This window comes from Trachypithecus francoisi, unplaced genomic scaffold (genome assembly GCF_009764315.1).
Source record: "Trachypithecus francoisi isolate TF-2019V2 unplaced genomic scaffold, Tfra_2.0 Lachesis_group9, whole genome shotgun sequence".
In the NCBI taxonomy this organism is placed as follows: domain Eukaryota; kingdom Metazoa; phylum Chordata; class Mammalia; order Primates; family Cercopithecidae; genus Trachypithecus; species Trachypithecus francoisi.
The window spans coordinates 62,767,981-62,787,320 of record NW_022681474.1 but is presented as its reverse complement, the minus strand read 5'-3'; the positions used below and the strand labels follow the sequence as shown (position 1 = coordinate 62,787,320).

The 19,340-nt window shown below is 38.7% G+C and overlaps 1 protein-coding gene and 1 long non-coding RNA gene across 2 annotated transcripts in view; one reads left to right on the top strand and one right to left on the bottom strand.

Moving 5' to 3' along the window:
- Window positions 1-3,898, top strand: part of CCDC7 (coiled-coil domain containing 7) — a 438,580-nt gene extending 434,682 nt beyond the window's left edge. The window contains exon 44 of the mRNA XM_033208742.1: window positions 3,727-3,898. Coding sequence (XP_033064633.1) covers window positions 3,727-3,812 — 86 coding nt within the window. The 3' untranslated portion in view covers window positions 3,813-3,898. The remainder of the gene's footprint in view (window positions 1-3,726) is intronic.
- Window positions 3,899-8,236: 4,338 nt separating this feature from the next.
- Window positions 8,237-19,254, bottom strand: LOC117082161. Its single transcript, XR_004436498.1, has 3 exons — window positions 16,378-19,254; window positions 15,628-16,064; window positions 8,237-11,842 (listed from the first exon to the last, which is right to left on the bottom strand). It is a non-coding gene; the product is annotated as an uncharacterized LOC117082161 (long non-coding RNA).
- Window positions 19,255-19,340: the final 86 nt, after the last annotated feature.

Below are 19,340 nucleotides of genomic sequence, written 5' to 3'. Positions count from 1 at the left end.
TTCATAAAATGTATGGGGCCATTCATGCTGTTAAGGCCATTCAAATTGGCAAGGGTCCCTCTCGCAAACCATTCTTTACTTGTCACTATCTCTATTTTTTTTTTTTTTTATTTATTTTAAGTTCTGGGATACATGTGTAGGACGTGCAGGTTTGTTACATAGGTAAACGTGTGCCATGGTGGTTTGCTGCACCCATCAACCTTATCCTCATCCTTATCCTTTTTAAATTTTTATCAAGTTTAATATAAATATATGTTTGAAATAGTAATAAAAAACGAAGAATTGAATTGCATCCGTAGCAAGACAACCTTCCTCATACATTAAAGAGGTGTTCAGAAAATTCCTTACAGTATCTGCTAAATAAACATGTTTCACAGCTTAGCAAATATCATATGATTGCAGCATCCATGATTTGAAGTAAAACAGCATTTGCTTTCTTCTGCTGGAAGTCGTTGTTCGGGGCAATGTGCATGTTCTTAGACCTACAGCCTTAAGGAAGAGCATGGGGGTGGCTCAGTGCATGGCCCCAGTGCAAACACTTCCAAACCCCAAACAGTGAATCAACCAACCAACCACACAAACATCAAACAGTTGTCTTCTTTGAGTTCTTCTTGATCGAATGGAGGCTCAGCAAGGACTGCTGGTTAGAAGGTACATTAACAGACTTTGGAATGAGGATAATACCTTAATACCTAGGTATTAAGCCTCACAAGCATTAGCTATTTTTCCTGATGCTCTTCCTCCTCCAACCCCCATAGGCCCCAGTGTGTGTTGTTGCCCTCCCTGTGTCCACGCGTTCTCATTGTTCAGCTCTCACTTATAAGTGAGAACCTGTGGTGATTGGTTTTCTGTTCCTGCATTAGTTTGCTGAGGATAATGGCTTCCAGCTCCATCCATGTCCCCGCAAACGATATGATCTCATTCCTTTTTATGGCTACATAGTATTCCATGGTGTATATGTACATTTTCTTTATCCAGTTTGTCACTGATGGGCATCTGGGTTGATTCCATGTCTTTGCTATTATAAATAGTGCTGAAATGAACATACATGTGCATGTATATTTATAATAGGATGACTTACATCCCTTTGGGTATATACCCAGTAATGGGATTGCTGGGTCAAATGGCATTTCTGGTTCTAGATCTTCGAGGAATGGCCATACTGTCTTCCACAATGGTTGAACTAATTTACACTCCCACCAACAGTATAAAAGCGTTCCTATTTCTCCATAGCATCTCCAGCATCTGTTGTTTCTTGACATTTTAATAATCACCATTCTGACTGGTGTGAGATGGTATCTCATTGTGGGTTTGATTTGCATTTCTCTAATGATTAGTGATGTGGAACTTTTCTTCATGTTTGTTGGCCACATAAATGTCTTCTTTTGAGAAGTGTCTGTTCAGGTCTTTTGCCTGCTTTTTAATGGGGTTGTTTTTTTTTTCTTTAAATTTGTTTAAGTTCCTTGTAGATTCTGTATATTAGACCTTTGTCAGATGGATAGATGGCAAAAATTTTCTGCCATTCTGTAGATTGTCTGTTCACTCTGATAATAGTTTCTTTTGCTGTGCAGAAGCTCTTTAATTAGATCCCATTTGTCAATTTTTGCTTTTGTTGCAATTGCTTTTGACATTTTCATCAGGAAATCTTTGCCCATGCCTATATCATGAATGGTATTGCCTAGATTTTCTTCTAGGATTTGCATAGTTTTGGGTTTTACATCTAAGTCTTTAATCCATCTTGAGTTAACTTTTGTATAAGGTGCAAGGAAGGAGTCCGGCTTCAATTTTCTGCATATGGCTAGCCAGTAATCACAGCACCATTTATTAAACAGGGCATCCTTTCCCCATTGCTTGTTTTTGTCAGGTTTGCTGAAGATTAGATGGCTGTAGATGTGCAGTCTTAGTTCTGAGCTCTCTATTCTATTCCATTTGTCTATGTGTCTATTTTTGTACCAATACCAGCTGTTTTGGTTAAGGCTACACTATCTCTAATTTAAACCAAATTGTTAGTGTCCTAAACATTCATGAGATCAGATATCAACAGAAGTGACTAGTAAGATAATGTTACCATTTGATGCCATAGTACTTTTTTAGAGACAAAAATCCCATTTTCTTTTTCAAGAAGAACATGTGATTACTTTTGGGGAACGTTTGAGGAACTTCTTTTATCCCTTTATAAGTTGGTGGCTAACATTTTGCACAGGGGCCATGATTCCAGGTGCAGAGACAAAAGGTATGTTCACTGGGGAGTTCCTAGGTACCAGGTGATTATAGAGTTATAGTTATGATGCAGGGGCAACTGCCCTACTTCTGATTTTAAAAACGGTTCTCAATATGTTGTGTTCTTATCTAAGTGAATGAGCACTGGGGTGGCAAATAAAATTAAATTTTTAATAGGTTGTGGGCATTAATTATAACTTACAGTATATGAATTTTCAACGAAATTATTGAGCCATCGGGCCAAGGAATAAGTGGTGTTGATCACTCAAATTGAGGGAACTCATAACTTTTAACTGAGTGAGATCTTGGTGCACGAAGCCTGAAACTTTCATTTATCATTGTTTAAATCTAAAGGCAGGAACTCCCACTCAGCATTTCACTGAGACAAAGACTGCAGTCTCTGAATTCAGATTCAAACTTAGAAAAGGCTTTTTGATTGTTGTCTTTTCCTAACCCTTTTATCACCTTCCTAGACAGCCAGTCATGTACCAATATTGCAGATGGTAAGCTTACTGGCTGGGTGCTCATGGTCAACATGTCTTTACCCACCCCCTATACCCCACAATTATAGGCATAATTTGCTTGCAAAGAGCACAGAATTCTCAAACCCTTCAGTTTGAGCAGAGGTCACAGTGGTAAAAGGTGTGTGTGGATACAGTCTCACCTGTGAGATCTCATCTTCTCATAGTTAAGCCTATCAGTTCGGAGCACACATTCATCATTGAGGATCAATGACACAAGTTTATGTCCTTAAGGACATAAAGCTCATAAGTAACAGATAAAGGATGTGTAACAAGACGAGTGGACTCTACAGACAACGAGTTTAACCTCTAGTATATACTCCATCACAAGGACAAAGTCCATAAGAGCCAGTCTCATAATGTTGTTAAATTTTTGACACTTGATAAACATGGTAAGGAAGACTTTATTAAAGACCATTGCAATAGAAGAGGGAGACTCAACTCCAAGTACAGCAAAGAAAGCTAAGAATTTATAGACAAAGAGCAGAGTGAAGGGGTCAGCAGATGGAAAATTATTAAGAGGAGACATCAAGTGTAGAGGGATTCTTGCTTAACTGGCCTAACAAAATTCTTCTTAGAGGCATATTAAGGACTTAGACATTAAGGGCAAGGGGTGAGAAACCTGGTTAGATATCAAGCATGGGAGATTCTCACTAAACTGACTTAGCAGGATTTTTTGCTTAAGACAGGCCAAGGCCAAGGATGAGGCCTAGTTGAGAAGAGGGCTTAGAGAAGCCTAACTAAAATTTGAACAAGGGGGAGTCGTTGTCAATGTTCAGCTAAAAAGAATATTTTAGCATTGAAAGATCATTGACTTCTGAAAAGAGCTCTAGATAATATTTTGAAAAATGCCTTTCAATTAGTGGAAAATATGCCTCAACATCAAGACATGTACAAGACTGAACATTTCAGAAAGGTTTGTATGTGTGTATATTAGAAGTTGAATTACATAAAAAATTACAATTACTTGTTGGTTTATTTTCAGAACGTCTCTTTACCATATGGAACGATTTTGAACTTCTAAGATCAAGCCTTTCTGTTGCTGAGAGAAAGAAAGGAGCTCTGTGTTGAGGTTCCAGCTTCCTTCTATTCGCCAGTGTCCCTGTAGTGCTTTCTGGTGTGATGTAAAATCAATTAAACAAAACTTGTGCTCTGCATGTTTTGAAAATGTATGGTTCTTTAAATGTCATATTATTTGCAAGTCTATTCTGTATGATCCTCTAATAGAGAAAAGTCACCTCCATACATTTCTTACATTTCCAGTTAAAGGAATTTAATTTTAAAAAGAGAATATCTTGCTTTACTTTTTTTCATATTAAAACTAGAAATGTATTGAAGAGAACAAAGTATTTATTTATATAACATTTATTAAACCTAGTGAGGCTACAAAGCAATTTAGGTGAACTATGAAAGATATTGTTTATAAACTCAAAGAACTATGCTGTTTGGGAATGTTTTCATGTACATTAAGTTTAACTGATACTAGTTAAAATGATAATTACTTCACTGACAGTAGTTAAGAGGAACATTGAAAAGTATTATGCGAAAAATTTCTTATAAATATTAAATGTTAGGAATCCAGTATCTTCATATTGTCTTATTTTCTCTTTTGGCCCTGAGACTGATGAATTTTCATTATAGTCACCATCATCTCTAATCATATGCCTCTTTTTATGTGACAATTTGTCTTATTTTTAGAATTTATATCAGCTTCTAATATTTCTAAATAGCATTAATATTTTGGTTTCTTACTTGATAACTCAAATGAGTACAACAAAATGAAAGAACAGTATTATATATTTAATTAGATCTTATTCAGAATCCAAAAATTATCACACCATTTCAAAACCTGCTTATATTGGTAGGCTACTGCTTCAGTGAAAAAAATCCAGTAAGTATTTCAATTTCTGTGTTTAATAGTTTAACTCTCTCACATGTTATTAGAGGAGCTCAATATATAATAGACAGTAGTTGTGGATCCCAGAGATAGATTCGAAATGGGTTCTTTGTCATATCCGTGGTCCCTCTCAGTAGTACACAGACACATTTTAAAGAAAAACAGATACATTCTCCATCCGGATAGTAAGTTAGTCTTGAAAAATGAGGGGCGTTAATTTGAGACTTAAGTAAAGGATAACAGTTTATCCCATTTCACCTACCTCTGTTCCATATATTTCTTTAAGCAACTCTAGAGCTCAGAGTTTGCATTATAACAAATCATATATGATATATAATTTTCTACTTCCGTAGGATTTTTACAACTTAATATTTGGAAGATGATCATTCAGCCTCTACTTAATTATATATCTGGTTACAGAGATCTTACTCTCTCAATTGTAGGAAGTCTCTCACTGTTAGAAATGGTTCATAACATCGAGGTTAATTCTGCCATCGTATAAGTTATACCCACTGATGAAGCTAGAATGAAAGTTTAAAAAATTTTAAAGGAGATTAAATGAGATAATAAAAGTGTAGCCTTTGCATCAATGCCTGGCACCAAAAACATTATCTGTTTATTTTCAACAGATCCATTGAAAATGCTTTATGAGAATGATCTCTACGGCTGTGAAGATTAAATAGTATATTTGAAAGTGGTGTTGCTGAGTGGGATCGTTAAGGAAAGTTCTACTTAGACTCAAGAGACAGAATAGAGATATATTATATCCTATTCCATTACAGAACATATTCCTAATATTATATCAATACTCTGCTTAATTAAGAATCCTCAAATGTTTTCACATAATATTGACTGCAAAATTGAAATCACATGAGAAACTATAATATTCAAAACAAAAACCCTCTATGTAAAAACTGAACTCTAGTCATTAAATTTGTTTCTTGTAGGAGTCCAGGTTAACAATTCTGAAAACACTTTATGTATATACTGAGGTTGAATAAATAAGTAAAGGTATGATGAAGAGTGGGAGCGAGGTTTTACACGTTTGGAGTGTGAAATAGGTATAGATAAGCAAGATGGAAAACCTGGATTGAGCTCCAAGGTAATGGGCATGTGGAAAGTCTTTGAATTATTTTAGCAACTTGTCTGTAAATTTAAACTAATCAACCACAGAGCATTTGCAGAACAAAATGAGATGAGTAAGAAGCCCTAAATTTTAGATGTGGACAGAAGAATAGCTTCTGTTTTGAGGGTATATGTTGGATCTTATAATTTAACCATTGTACTGCCAGGTTAGGTTTTCTATTTCCAAAGTGGGCACACTGTATTTGTCTCCTAGGGGAAGGATAATTGACCTTAAAGGTCTTGGGAAAAGCATTATAACCACCAGTTATAAGATCAATTGGAGAGTAATTGTAAAAGTGCTATGAAGATATGAGGCATGTAAGAAGCAATATAAAAAGGGTGGCCAAACAGCAGTTTTAAAACAAACTGAATTTATTGCTTACTGGCAAGGGAAGAATGCACCACACAGGTGTAAGTTTAGAGAGTTGTTCAAAGCAGAAATTAAAGGGGTTAAAAGATATATAGAGAAAAACACCAAATAGGGCATGGTCCTGATTAATGGATGTGGATTATGAGCTGGGTTGTAAACTCTTATTTGCATCTGGTTACCTTTAGAGTTAGCATCACTAGTATGGAGAAACAAGGTTTCAAATAGGTCTGGAAAGAAGAGAGAAAAGTTTCAGAGAGCCTAGGGTCATGCTTGTATACCCTTGCTCAACGATTTCCAAGATTTTAATTTAACAGGCATCATTATCATGTACAGTCTTACTTAGAAGCAAGAAATAAAGCTAAGGAATTTATAGAGATACCTTCCATTGGTAAGATTTAAGGGAAAACTAGTAGTATTTGATGATAAACACTTTATACACAGTTACAAGATTTACATTGGTTTTGAGGAATGACATAAAGAAAATGGAAGACTAGGAAGCTTCAGCCCTTGTTCCCTAATGGAAACATTAAATATATACATAGGAAATTTTATGGCATTTTCATTTACCCTTGCCCCACCAATGAGGCACGAGGCAGTTAGGAGTAAGCAGCCCAATTCCCAGTCTTCTCCGTCAAACCAGAAGAAGCAGAATAGAGAATATTTGTCACATTCAAACCTATCTGTGGGCTCCCACAGGGACTGGTTTCTCTCTTGTTGGACTCAGGGCTCAGTGTGAATCTTAAGCTGTGGAAACAGTGAAAGGCAGTGGTAGGCACCATGCCACATGGAAAATGCAGGGGGAAAGCAGATATATGTATGTCTAGGCACAGAAATTATGGGCAGAAGGATATAACAGAACATGTGAGGCCTAAAAAGAAGCTGGGGTGGGACTCTGGAAAATTAACACATCTAAGCAGTCATCTATATGAAAGAAACTGGGGAGGAAAAGGCACAGTAAAGCCCCGGCAGGACACATTCCCAGAAAATACCCACGAAGACAAGCTGATCCCAAAACTCAGGGGCCTGCTAATTAGTGAAGATCTTCTACACCAGTCTTCAAAGACTGGGAGAGGTGTTTATTTTTTCACATGCCCAGTTTTCAAATGAATACCACAAAGCATTTAAAACAAACAACAAACAACAAAAAAACTATCATCCCTTCAAAAGAATGAAGTAAATTCCTACTAGCTTTCAGTACTGGACTCACTAGATGAAGACATTAAAGCAACTATCTGAAATATGCTCAAAGACCTAAAGTTAAACACAAAGAACTGACAAAAATAGGGAAAATGACATATGAACAAAATGCATCATCAACAATGAGACAGAAATTATTTAAAAGAATGAAATAAAGATTCTGTGAAGATGGAGAAGCAGGAAATACCAGAAATCCATCTCTCCACCTACAGAGCAATTGTACTGGAAGAAGTTATCTGATGTTACTGTTTTTAACTTTGGAGTCGATTAGAAGGCTTTCAATTTCTAGGGCTCTACTTGATGGCGGAGGGTGGGAAGAGGGAGGGGGCAGAAAAAATAACTATATGGTACTAGGCTTAATACCTGGGTGAGGAAACAAACCCACATGTCACCTGTTTACCTATGTCACAAAACTTCACCTGTACCCCCAAACCTAAAATAAAAGTTAAAAAAAAAAATCTCTTGGCTGGGTGCGGTGGCTCACGGCTGTAATCCTAGCACTTTGGGAGGCCAAGGCAAGTGGATTACCTGAGCTCAGGAGTTCAAGGCCAGCCTGGCCAACATGGTGAAAGCCCATCTCTACTAAAATATAAAAAATTAGCTGGATGTGGCAGCGTGCACCTGTAATCCCAGCTACTCGGGAGGGTGAGGCAGAAGAATTGCTTGAACCCAGGCGGCAGAGGTTGCAGTGAGTCGAGATCACGGTACTGCACTGTAGCCTGGGCAACAGAGCGAGACTCCATTTCCAAAAAAAAAAAAATCTTTTCTCTAAACATTCCTTTCACTTTATCCCTCAAATAAATCTCCCTTTGCATAACATTTTCAACAAATACTCAGGCCAAAAACTGGCACTTTAACTTATGACTTGGAATTGTTGGGAATAAAACTCCAGAAAAAAAATTGCTATTGAGTACTGAATGTCTTTATTGATAAACTAAATATATTTTTAAAGCATAATACAATAATTATGTAGATGGTAAAATATAAATTGTTCACTTAGGAGATTAATACATAAATCATATTTACAGATCATTGACTTCAGAAATACAGTTTGATGACATTTCAATTTGAGCAAAAGATAAGGTGCTCAAGTATGGCATTCTGTCTCACTGAGACAGAATTCAAACTTTCTGTGAAGAGAAAGTCCCCCATTTCTTGGTGTGCTTCAGGACCTCCGTATTCTTTAGATTTGGAGGCATCGCCCATTGAGGAGCTGGCTGCGGTGTTACAGTGAGAAGGAGGAGGAACTCCAGGCCAGGGGCGGGGTACCCCGGATCCAGTGACCTCAAGGACTGCTCAGATGGAGTCAGTGTGGGAACAGAGCCTGGCAGCTCGGGAGGCCTGAGTGGAGGGGAGAGAACAGTGCTGCTCTAAGACCCAGCCCCCTCGTGGCGGAGGGAGCAGCAGGGCTTGGCTCTCAGCTGCCTGGCAGGTGTGGAAAAGCTCCTTGTGACTGGGTGGCTCTCATGGCCTCTCCCAGGGCCTCCAGTGTTGTTAGCATCTCTACCAGCTCCTCTTGTTGCCTGGAGAGTCTGGATCTCTCTTCTTTCAGTTCTTAAATCAGGGACGTGAATTTCTCCATCAGCATCGCATTGGTGCTATTCACCTTCTTGTAAGCATCTACAAAGCCAGGGGTGTTGAAAAACTTTTTCTGTACCGTGACATCTTTTAAAGATGCCTCAGTCTCTACAATCTGTTTTCTTGCCAGTGAGCTGGCATTCCTCCTTCACCTGTGAATGCAGTGTTTCTGCAAGTTGCCTTTCACCTCTTACACAGAGTCAGTTCCTAAGAGACAAGTCAATAAAAGTAAGAGACTCAGCAGTAAGCCCGTGAGGTGTGGACACACCACTGTCTTCCCATCGAGGCTGTGGAAAGTGACTTGAGGACTCGGGTCATGGGGTGCAGCCCCACCATCTCCTCATCCAGCTTCCCAGGAGTCAGCGCAGGGTCCAGCTCCACAGAAGATCGCAGCCCCTCCATGGCACCACAGCCACCATAGGGCTCCACCCAGTAACTGTGGATCCCACAGCCACAACAGACACCAGAGAACACCCTGACATTCCGCCTGGCATCCAACCAGCAGCGGGCACCCTGAATTGGTCAATTGTATGATTGGCTAGAGGGAGAAATTTGTAAATAAAACATACTTTTCTCTATTATTAACAGGAATACTATTCTGTTTTTTTATTCTTTTATATTAATAAAAACTTAAAATATAGTGAAGTGTGCAGATGTTAACTGCATGATTTCACAAATTTTTAAAATTTTATATTCCTTTCAGTAGCCAGCAGCCCTCTCAATGTATGGCTCATGTCCATTAACACAGATAATCTCCCCTGCAACTTTTCAGATAACACTGTCCACCCCTCCACAGGTGGCCCCTGTTTTGATTCCTGTCAACATACATCAGTTTGGCCAGTTCTTCAACTTCGTAACAATTAGAGAGATCACAATGTACACTTTCATGTCTGCCTTCTTTGCTGAAAGATGCCTCCTTATTCCACAGACTTTGGATCAGTGGGCATGTGGGAATCCAAGGCAGACCATGAAATGAGGTACACTGATCTATGAGTGAGTTCTTTTGATGGCCTCAGAGTAGACATCCAGGTATAAAAGTCCATAGCTCAGAACATGGTTTTCTCTGTAATATAACGGGGAAACTTTTATCTTAGTATTATTTATTCTTTAATTTTGTGATTCATAAAGCTGATGGTTTTTTATAGAAAAGGCTTAAATGATATTAGTTTCCCATTCAATTCTCTGAATAAATTGACTTTCATTTACTTGCTATTATCAGTTCTCAAGCTATATATCATTATATCATCTAGTCATTTCAGACTAAAACTTTAGTAATTCATATTCCTCAGGAATGGGATGGTTTATTTCTAAATTTTCATTCAACGTACTCAGTTTTGCTTGTTTTATGTCCATAAAACAATGCCTAACTACTAGTTTAAAGGTACCTTTTCACAGTGTAGGTAATTTAAAAATATATATATGTAAATACATAAACTAGTTTTAAATTCTTCAGTAAGAAATGAGGATTTTTTTTCTTTAACTCAAAATCTGGGTTAGAGAATTTAATCTCACATTCCTACAAAATATCTAACAGTCTTACAGTATTTTCTAAAGACCTCCTCATCCCAGTTATAATTTTACAAATTTCAAATGAAAGATATCAGCACTTAAGCATATGCTCATGCTTAACAAATTTCAAATTAGAGGACAGTTAACAAATTTCACATTAAAGGACAGTGATGAGGCTGCCATCATGTTTAAAATTAAGAAAATTAAAGTGATGAAGATGGTGATTTGACTATCCTAATTCTTTGTATTCAAAAATATTATTTCCAACAACTAGGCAAGCATAAGTGCATCTGTGTCCATTCATTCTTTCTCTAATATGATTCATTTAAAATACCCCTTCCCCTTTCATTGATAATGGAAATATATACCCAACTCATTTAGTTAGAATGAAAATTTTGGAGTTTTTGAACCTCATCAAGCCCTGATTTCTGTGCTTGCGTTTTCACTTCCTCCCCACCAAACTATGTCATAGACATTTGTTATGAAGAGATAAATGTGAACACATTAAGATTTCTTGTTACCAAGCCACAGAGACTAGGATGATAATAAGAAAGTAAAACCTGTTTAGCAAGAAAGCCAGCCTTTGCTCTATTTTATTATTGGGTTAATCAGGAAAACAGGTTCTGATGCAGGACTGTTTGGATTTCCCAGTAACGACAGCTCAGTATTTGTGATGAAGCTACTCTGAGGTTTTCTAACTACTATACTTTGAAATAATAATAAGTGCACGTTTATCTTGTAATAAAAATGTATATGGACAGCAAGGGAACTAGGACAGCTAAAGCAATTTTGAAAAACAAGAATGCCATCTCTACTTTAACACTTACTACATACCTAATAAATTCCACACGGTATTGGCAAATGGATAGACTTATTAATCAATGGGACAGAACAGTCTCAAACAAATATGCTCAACTGATGTTTGGAAACATGCAAAAGCAATTCATGAGAGGAAAGCCAGCCTGTCCATCAAATGGTGATTGGGCAACTGGACATCCATAGGCAAAATAAACAAAAGCCAAAAAATCAAACCTTGACCTAAACACCTGTCTTGGGCCATTCAGGCTGCTATAACAAAATGCCATGAAGTGGGTGGCCTATAACCAACAGAAATGTATTTCTCACAGTTCTGGAGGCTGAGAAGTCCAAGATCAAGGCACTGTCACATTGGGTGTCTGCCAAGGACCCATTTCCAGCTTCATAGACACTGTGATCCTCTGTTTCCTTGCTGTGTTCTCAGATGATGGAAGGGACAAACAAGCTCCCTCAGTCCTCTTTAATAAGGGCATTAATCCCATTCCTGAGGGCTCTGCCATCACCCAAAATGCATTCCATATCCAATGAGCAGCTGCCTGGCCTGCAGGACAATCTGTGGTTAACGAGCCCCAGGACACGACACATCCTCAACCTGGCTTCCAGCCCTTACTGGATGGGGACAAGATTAAAAAAAAAAAAAGTATAATACTAGATAAAGCCCAGGACAAACTAGAAAACTTCAGGAGTGTATTTGTGGTACTGGAATTTCAAGGAGTTGAGGACATCATTACGTCTTTCAATTAAACTAGTTACTTGGGACCTATCAGAGACGTGAAAGTTCTATTCAGTGTCTTTTTCGAGAGCCAAGGTGGTGTATTCTAAGGAGTAAAACATATGCCTTGGGTGTTATTAGTAACATGTTAACCCTGAAGGGAACAAGGAATATCCTAGCAAGGTCTTACATTTTGACCTTAGTCTGTGTGGAGATATGTGATTTTCATTTAATGCTTTGGGGGTCTGTGATGTAAGAGATTCCTGGAGGGTTTGTTTGATGTGAAGGGGAGAGTTTTCAGATTTACAATAAATATGAAGATGAAGCCAGTTGTTGACCAGGACATCCCGTGCTAAGATGACTGCCTGAAGTTTTGGCCAGTGGTGGTTTTGGGGTCCTGTCCTTTTTTACGGATATCCTGGCTAAGGAATGGAAAGCAACAGCTTTCCATAAAACTTCACCAAGGATGATTAGCGGTGACGTTTGCATGGTCTATGACTCCCATTACTGTTCACTCCGTTAACCCCACGGGGCTTCCCAGGCAGTCAGGGAGTCTAGAGGAGGAATGAGCTCCTGGTATTTGGCAAGGGACTTGGGCCAGAGGAAGCTGCCCACTCCGGCAGGTGGAAGTATCAGGGGGCCCAGGTTTTGCTCCATCCTGCCTTACGGAGGCCTAGGTAGCTGTGCCAACCTTGTGAGCTGCAGTTTCCATGACCCAAAGCATAAGGGGCAGCTGGGTCTGGAGGGTGAAAGGCTCAAGGTCTCTCACAGTCTCCCATTTCCAAGACAGCACAGTAGGCAGCGGTCCTTTGTTGTTCTAATGGTGGATACCAGGGGGCCAAGGGGGTAACATCTTATGATATCAGAAGCTCCAGGCAACTAAAGGCCATCCTAAATAGTCCAAAGGCTCCAGGAGGCATTGCAAAAGGCTGCCAAAGCTTCTCCAGTGGAGTTTTTTGAGGCCATTCACAGGAGTGTCTAATGACTTTAAAGTAAAATTTGTAAATGAGGAATACATTTCCACCAGAACTCAAAAGTACTAAAGTACTTTAAAGTATTACATGAATCTCCTGGAGGAGGACATCCTCCCTGCGCTCCTGGAGAAGGGGGATGTTGCTAAGATCTCGTCTGCAAAGGTCATGTGCGATAACAGAGACAGAGAGACCTCCTAGGCGGTCTGGAAAGCTGCACTGGGTCCCTGCAGAAGGGGAGGTAAACTGAAGCTAAGAGGCAAAGGAAATAAGCACTGAACAGAACCGTCAGCCAAACCCTTAAGAGGAAAGGATTTACCAGGTAACTGAATAAAATTAGCAATTTAAATGAATTAGGTATTGACTATGGCGGCCCTAATGGACGGGACCATAGCATTAAGGTTGTAGTAATCCATCATCATGAGGTGCCCTTTCTGTATGTATGTGTGTGTGTATGTATGTATGTATATTTTTCAGATTTGGGAACGGAAAAATTGGGCTGTTGAAAGCAGCAGTGAGGATAATCACGTCTTTACTAGGTTTTATAGAATTAGTTTTAATCATTGAATGCCTTGTTTCAACTTACATTGGGTCACATAAATTATCTTAACTGGAGGTTCACGGGGTCGCATTTTAACCAAGTTTTTAAGTACCGAAGACTTAATTATTATTTATTGTGTCAGACCTTCCATCTATGCCCAATGTAGTATATTTTACATCAATAGATATATGACTATGGGAAACTTAGGCAAGGCTACAGTTAAAGTGAGGCATAGTCATTTTTAAAAATTTCATATGTAGTTATCTTCTCAGGCTTAAGGGAGCAGTGGAATTTAGTGTAATCCCCAGGCGTATAATTTGAGCGTCCAGCTCATTAAGTTCATTATTTTCTGTTAGTGCATATTAACATTGTTAAAGTTAGAACCTATGTTGTAGAAGCATAAAAGTCAATCAGTGCCCTTTGTTAAATTCTTCAGTATATAAATATATGAATTTTTAATTTCTAGCTGGATTTGATTATATTAAAACCATAATGAGGTACCACTTCACACTTACTAGGATGGCTCTAATTTTTAAAAAGTGGAAAGTAAGTGTTGGCAAGGATAAATCAGAAACCAGAATGCACTGCTGGTGGGAATGTAGTTTAGTTTATTATATATTTACATCAAAATATTATCTATAAACATATTATTTTTTACTTTCTCCTTTATCCAGAGGTTTGTTTGTAAATCAATAGGTGATCTGAGGCTAGCATTATGTTTGCTACACTGGCATTTGCTTAGTCCTTGAAGTTCCTCTCTTTTTCCCACTTTTGACTTGTAGCTTGCTGCCTAACCCGACATTCTCTTTTTCTTTCCTATTTTTCTTTCATTTGCTTTAGGTTTCTAGCCTCCTGAAACTGAAGTTTTCTTAGTCTCTGGTTGGTAAGAGCAACAGAGGGAGGCGGGAAGTGGGTACTGTCTGGTATGGCTGCTCCAACCCCAAGATAATCAGTCCCTTTTTTTCCTTTTAAGTAAAATCTTTAGAATAAATTGTAATCTAGGTGACCACAAACTTTTGTTCCTTTTCCTCTTTGGATGTTTCACCTGACAAGCCCCTGCAGGACCAAGTAGCCCCCTGTTGCTTTGTCCTTTCAGATTGTTACCTAAAAAAAATTGGGGAGGGTACTGGCCTTGCGGGCAGTTGCTTCCCTTTCCAGGGTGTCCCACTTGACCTCTGAGGGTCAGAGGGAAGAGGAGCAGAAGGAATGTGGCAGCAGGGGAAGTGCCTACCTCAGCACTGCCTCCTCCAGGGCACCATGAGGATTCAGGCATCTGAGTCAGGGCTGGGCAATTGGTCCTTTCACTGCTCCCAAGTCACCCCTACAGTGAAGCCTAGTAACACCATCTCCAACCATAACTAAGGGGAAATCTTGACTCCCCTGGAGCCTGTTGCATGTATCCAGTTTATTAGTTTTTGGTGTTGAGTTGTATTAAATTGTTTGAATATACAATCTGTGCACGCACTTGTCGATGGACAGTGGGTTGTTTCCAATTATTGGCTATTATAAACAGACTTGCTAGGAACACTGTGTAACAATTCTTTGTGTGGACACTTGTTTTCACTTCACTTGGGTAAATGCTCAAAAGTAGAATGGCTGACTCAAATGTTACGTCATATGTTTAACTTTTCAAGAACTGCCAACTTGTTTTCCAAAGTGGTTGCACTAGTCCACATTCTCACCAACACTAAATCACAGTGCCAGTTGTTCCACGTCCTTGGAAACCATTTAAATTACAGCCATTCTAGTGAGTGTCTAACGGCATCTCATGATTTTGTCTTTCCATTTGCTTGATTTTTTGCCATTCACCTTCTCTGGTGGAGCATCTGTTCAAATATTTTGCCCAGTTTAAATCTTTTAGGGGGGTTTCTTATTCTTGTTTTAGACTCTAAGTGATCTTTATGTGTTCTACAAGTCCTTTATCAGACAATATGCTTTGCTAATATTTTCCCCACTATGTCTTGCCTTTTCATTTTTTTTTTTTTTTTTTGCAATTAAAGCCACTTTGTTTCAGTGGCATTAATTATCTTCACAATGTTATGTGACCATCACCACTATTTCCAAAATTTTTAACCATCCCAAACAGAACTCTACAGCCATTAGCAATAACTTCCCACTTCCACCACCCCCCAGCACCTAGTTACTGCTGTTCTGTCTGTAGGGAACTTACCTATTCAAGGTATTTCACGTAAGTGGAACATATATTTGTCCTTTTGTGTCTGTTTATTTCACTTAGCATAACATCTGCAAGGTTCATCATGTTGTATGTATCAAAACTCCATTCCTTTTATGGCTGTATAGTATGCCACTGTCCCATATATGATGCATTTTCTTGATCCATTCACTTTTCAATGGACATCTGGGTTGTTTCCAAGTTTTGGCTACTGTGAATAATGCTGCAATTAATATGAGCATGTAAGTATCTGTTCAAGTCCCTACTTTCTTTTGACTATACATCTAAAAGTAGAAATGAGGGGTCATATGGTAATTTTATGTTTAGCTCTGAGGGACTGCTGAACTGTTCTTCACGTGGCTGTACCATTTTACGTTCCCACCAGCAGTGCATTCTGGTTTCTGATTTCTATCCTTGCCAACACTTACTTTCCACTTTTTTTTTTTTTTTTTTTGAGACGGAGTCTGGCTCTGCCGCCCAGGCTGGAGTGCAGTGGCCGGATCTCAGCTCACTGCAAGCTCCGCCTCCCGGGTTCACGCCATTCTCCTGCCTCAGCCTCCCGAGTAGCTGGGACTACAGGCGCCCGCCACCTCGCCCGGCTAATTTTTTTTTTTGTATTTTTTTTGTAGAGACGGGGTTTCACCGTGTTAGCCAGGATGGTCTCGATCTCCTGACCTCGTGATCCGCCCGTCTCGGCCTCCCAAAGTGCTGGGATTACAGGCTTGAGCCACCGCGCCCGGCCTCCACTTTTTAAGAGTAGAGCCATCCTAGTTAAGTGTGAAGTGGTACCTCATTACAGTTTTAATTTGCACTGCCCTGATGGCTAATGATTCTGAGTCTCTTTTCAAAATATGTTAGCCATTCATGTATCTTCATTAAAGAAATTAGTAATGTTCTGCCCATTTTTAATTGGACTTTTTGTTAAATTGTAGTTCTTTATATATTCTGGTATTAATCCCTTATCAGATATATAATTTACAAGTACTTTCTCCCATTCTGTAGGTTGCCTTACTTTTTTTGATAATGTCCTTTGATGCACAAATATTTTTAATTTTGTGCATAAAAATTTTTTAATTTTAATTTTGATGAAGTCCAATTTATCTTGTTATTCATGCTTTTGGTGTCTTAAGAACCCTCTGGCAAATTAAAGGTCATGAAGTACACCCCTATGTTTCTTCTAAAAGTCTGATCCATTCTTCACTGATCCATTTGGAGTAAACATTTGTATATGGTGTGAGTTAGGGCTCTGAATTCACTCTTTTTGCTTGTGGAAATCCAGTTATTCCAGCATCATCTGTTGAAAAGATTTTTCTTTCTTCATTGAACAAACTTGGAAACCTTGTCAAAAATCATTTGGTCACAGGTGTATGGTTTAGACAACTTCCGAATTGTAAAAGGAAAGAGAGAATCAGAGATGGTAACTATAGTATGTTTGTTACTGAAGGGAATGACCCAGAAGAGGGGAAAATTGATGAAGCAGGAGAGGAGAGAACTGCTTGTCTTAGCAGGCACAACGTGATGGAGTTTGGAAGAGGAATACAAGTGGAAGGTCTGGCCTTGGAGAGTTTATCTAGAAGAACTGGCAGGAAGGCCAGTATGCCACTGCAGATGCTAATAGGTAGGTGGGCACGGTAGCAAATTACAGAAATGAATCCATTTACTCAACAAATACTTATTGGTTGCCTACACCTTACTTTGTGCCAGATATTGTTCTAAGGATACAATTGGTATTTTCAGCCATTTAAACTTTAGCCATTCTAATTGGTATCTAATGATATCTCACTGTGACTTTAATTTGCATTTCCATTTTTTTTATTTTCTGATTTTTTTGCCATTGATCTTCTCTGGTGAAGTATCTGTTCTGTTCTGAGGGTTCTCTGGTGAACCCTTATACATTGCTGGTGGGAATGCAAAATGGTACAGCCACTGTGGAAAACAGTTTGGCAGTTCCTCAAAGAGCAAAACACGATTACTGTATGATCCAGCGATTCTACTTTTAGGCATCTAAAGAACTGAAGGCATGAACTTGAACAGATACTTATATGCCAATATTTATTGCAACATTATTCACAAGAGCCAAAAGGTGGAAATACCCCAAGTGTCCACTGAAAAATGAATGGATAAATATGCTATACGCAGGCAATGGAATATTTAGCCACAAAAGGAGTGTAGTTCTGATACATGCTACAACATGGATGGACCTTGAAAATGTTCTGCGAAGTGAAGTATGCAGATACAGTGAATCAAAACACAGGTCCCTGTGCTCAAGGAGCTACCACATTTAAGGATAGGAAAGCAATACCAAACACAAAGGACTATGGTAGGCTTGAGGATCTGAAAGTTGAACTGGACTGGGGCTGTTTGGGCAACATCATCAAATTTATGTTTAAAATGGCTGCTAGGGGGCCCATCAGTGGTTACTGTAGAAAATCTGAAGGTTTCTTTACCTCCCAGGAATAATTTTGGTCAGTAAGCAACATTAGTATAAGTTTTCAAGTGTAAAGTCAATATATCAACTACTGCAGATAAAAGTGAAGACAAATGTGTCTTCTGTAAACTTGCAGTAAAGCAATGGATTAAATTCTGGGATTTAAATCTTCTGAATAGTGTTTCCTCTCTCAAACTGATCCATAAGTAAATTGTTTATATGTCCATCTGTTTTAGAATCCAGAATAAGTAGAAAGTCAAATAAAATTTATTATCACTGATGACTTTTTATGGAAACTCTATACCCTCAAAAATTTAAAATCTTAATTAAAAGTCCAGTGAAGACTTAACTGTATAAGCAAATGAAGATAAGAATTGCCACATCAGTGAACTTAATACTTGTCTCATGGTTCTCCTACCATTTTTGTACCCTAAAGGTTCACACTTAGATGACATACCACCCTCAGAGCAGTGGAGACTTGATGGGCTAATCTAGACCTAAACCACCTTGAAAATCTGCTCCCACTCATCACTCAGAAGCCACTTCCACCTATCCCTAAATTCTCAGAAGAATCCTGAGTCATGAGATAAATTCTAAAGAGCCAGTGAAGGATCTTTACAGGCTGAAAAGGAGTCCTGAGGAGATACTCATTTTGTTTCTGAACTTCTTTGAGCATATCAGATCAGAAATATCTAGGCCTTAATGAAGTCATGTCTTTCGCAGTGACATGGATGGAGTTGGAGGCCATCACCCTAAGTGAAATAATTCAGAAACAGAAAATCAAGTATCACACGTTCTCACTCGTAAGTGGAAGCTAAACAATGGGTACACATGGACATATAGAGGGAAAGAACAGACTCACGGGACTCCAAAAGAGAGAGGGTAGTAGGAGGGTGAAAGGTGGAAAATTACCTATTGACTATAATGTCCACTACTAAGATGATGGGTACACTAGTAGCCATTATGCAGCATGTCCATGTTAACACACCTGCACATGTACCCCTGGAATCTATAAAAATGAACGTTTAAAAAATGTAAACATTAAGCCTCCAAGGGATAAAGACAAATGGCCTCTACTCCAGGTTCTCTCTCAAACTGCAGTGGGCAACAGAAAGGAAAAATTCCAGGTAAAAACAAAAAGCTGACCACAGGTGACTTTTTAAGTGGTATTATGAACTGTTCTTTTATGCTCAAGCTCTTACCTGGGTTTCTGTATTAAGGACATTCATGAAGTAAGACTGGAAAAGAGTAAGAAAACTTTGTAAAATGTCATGGAATCACG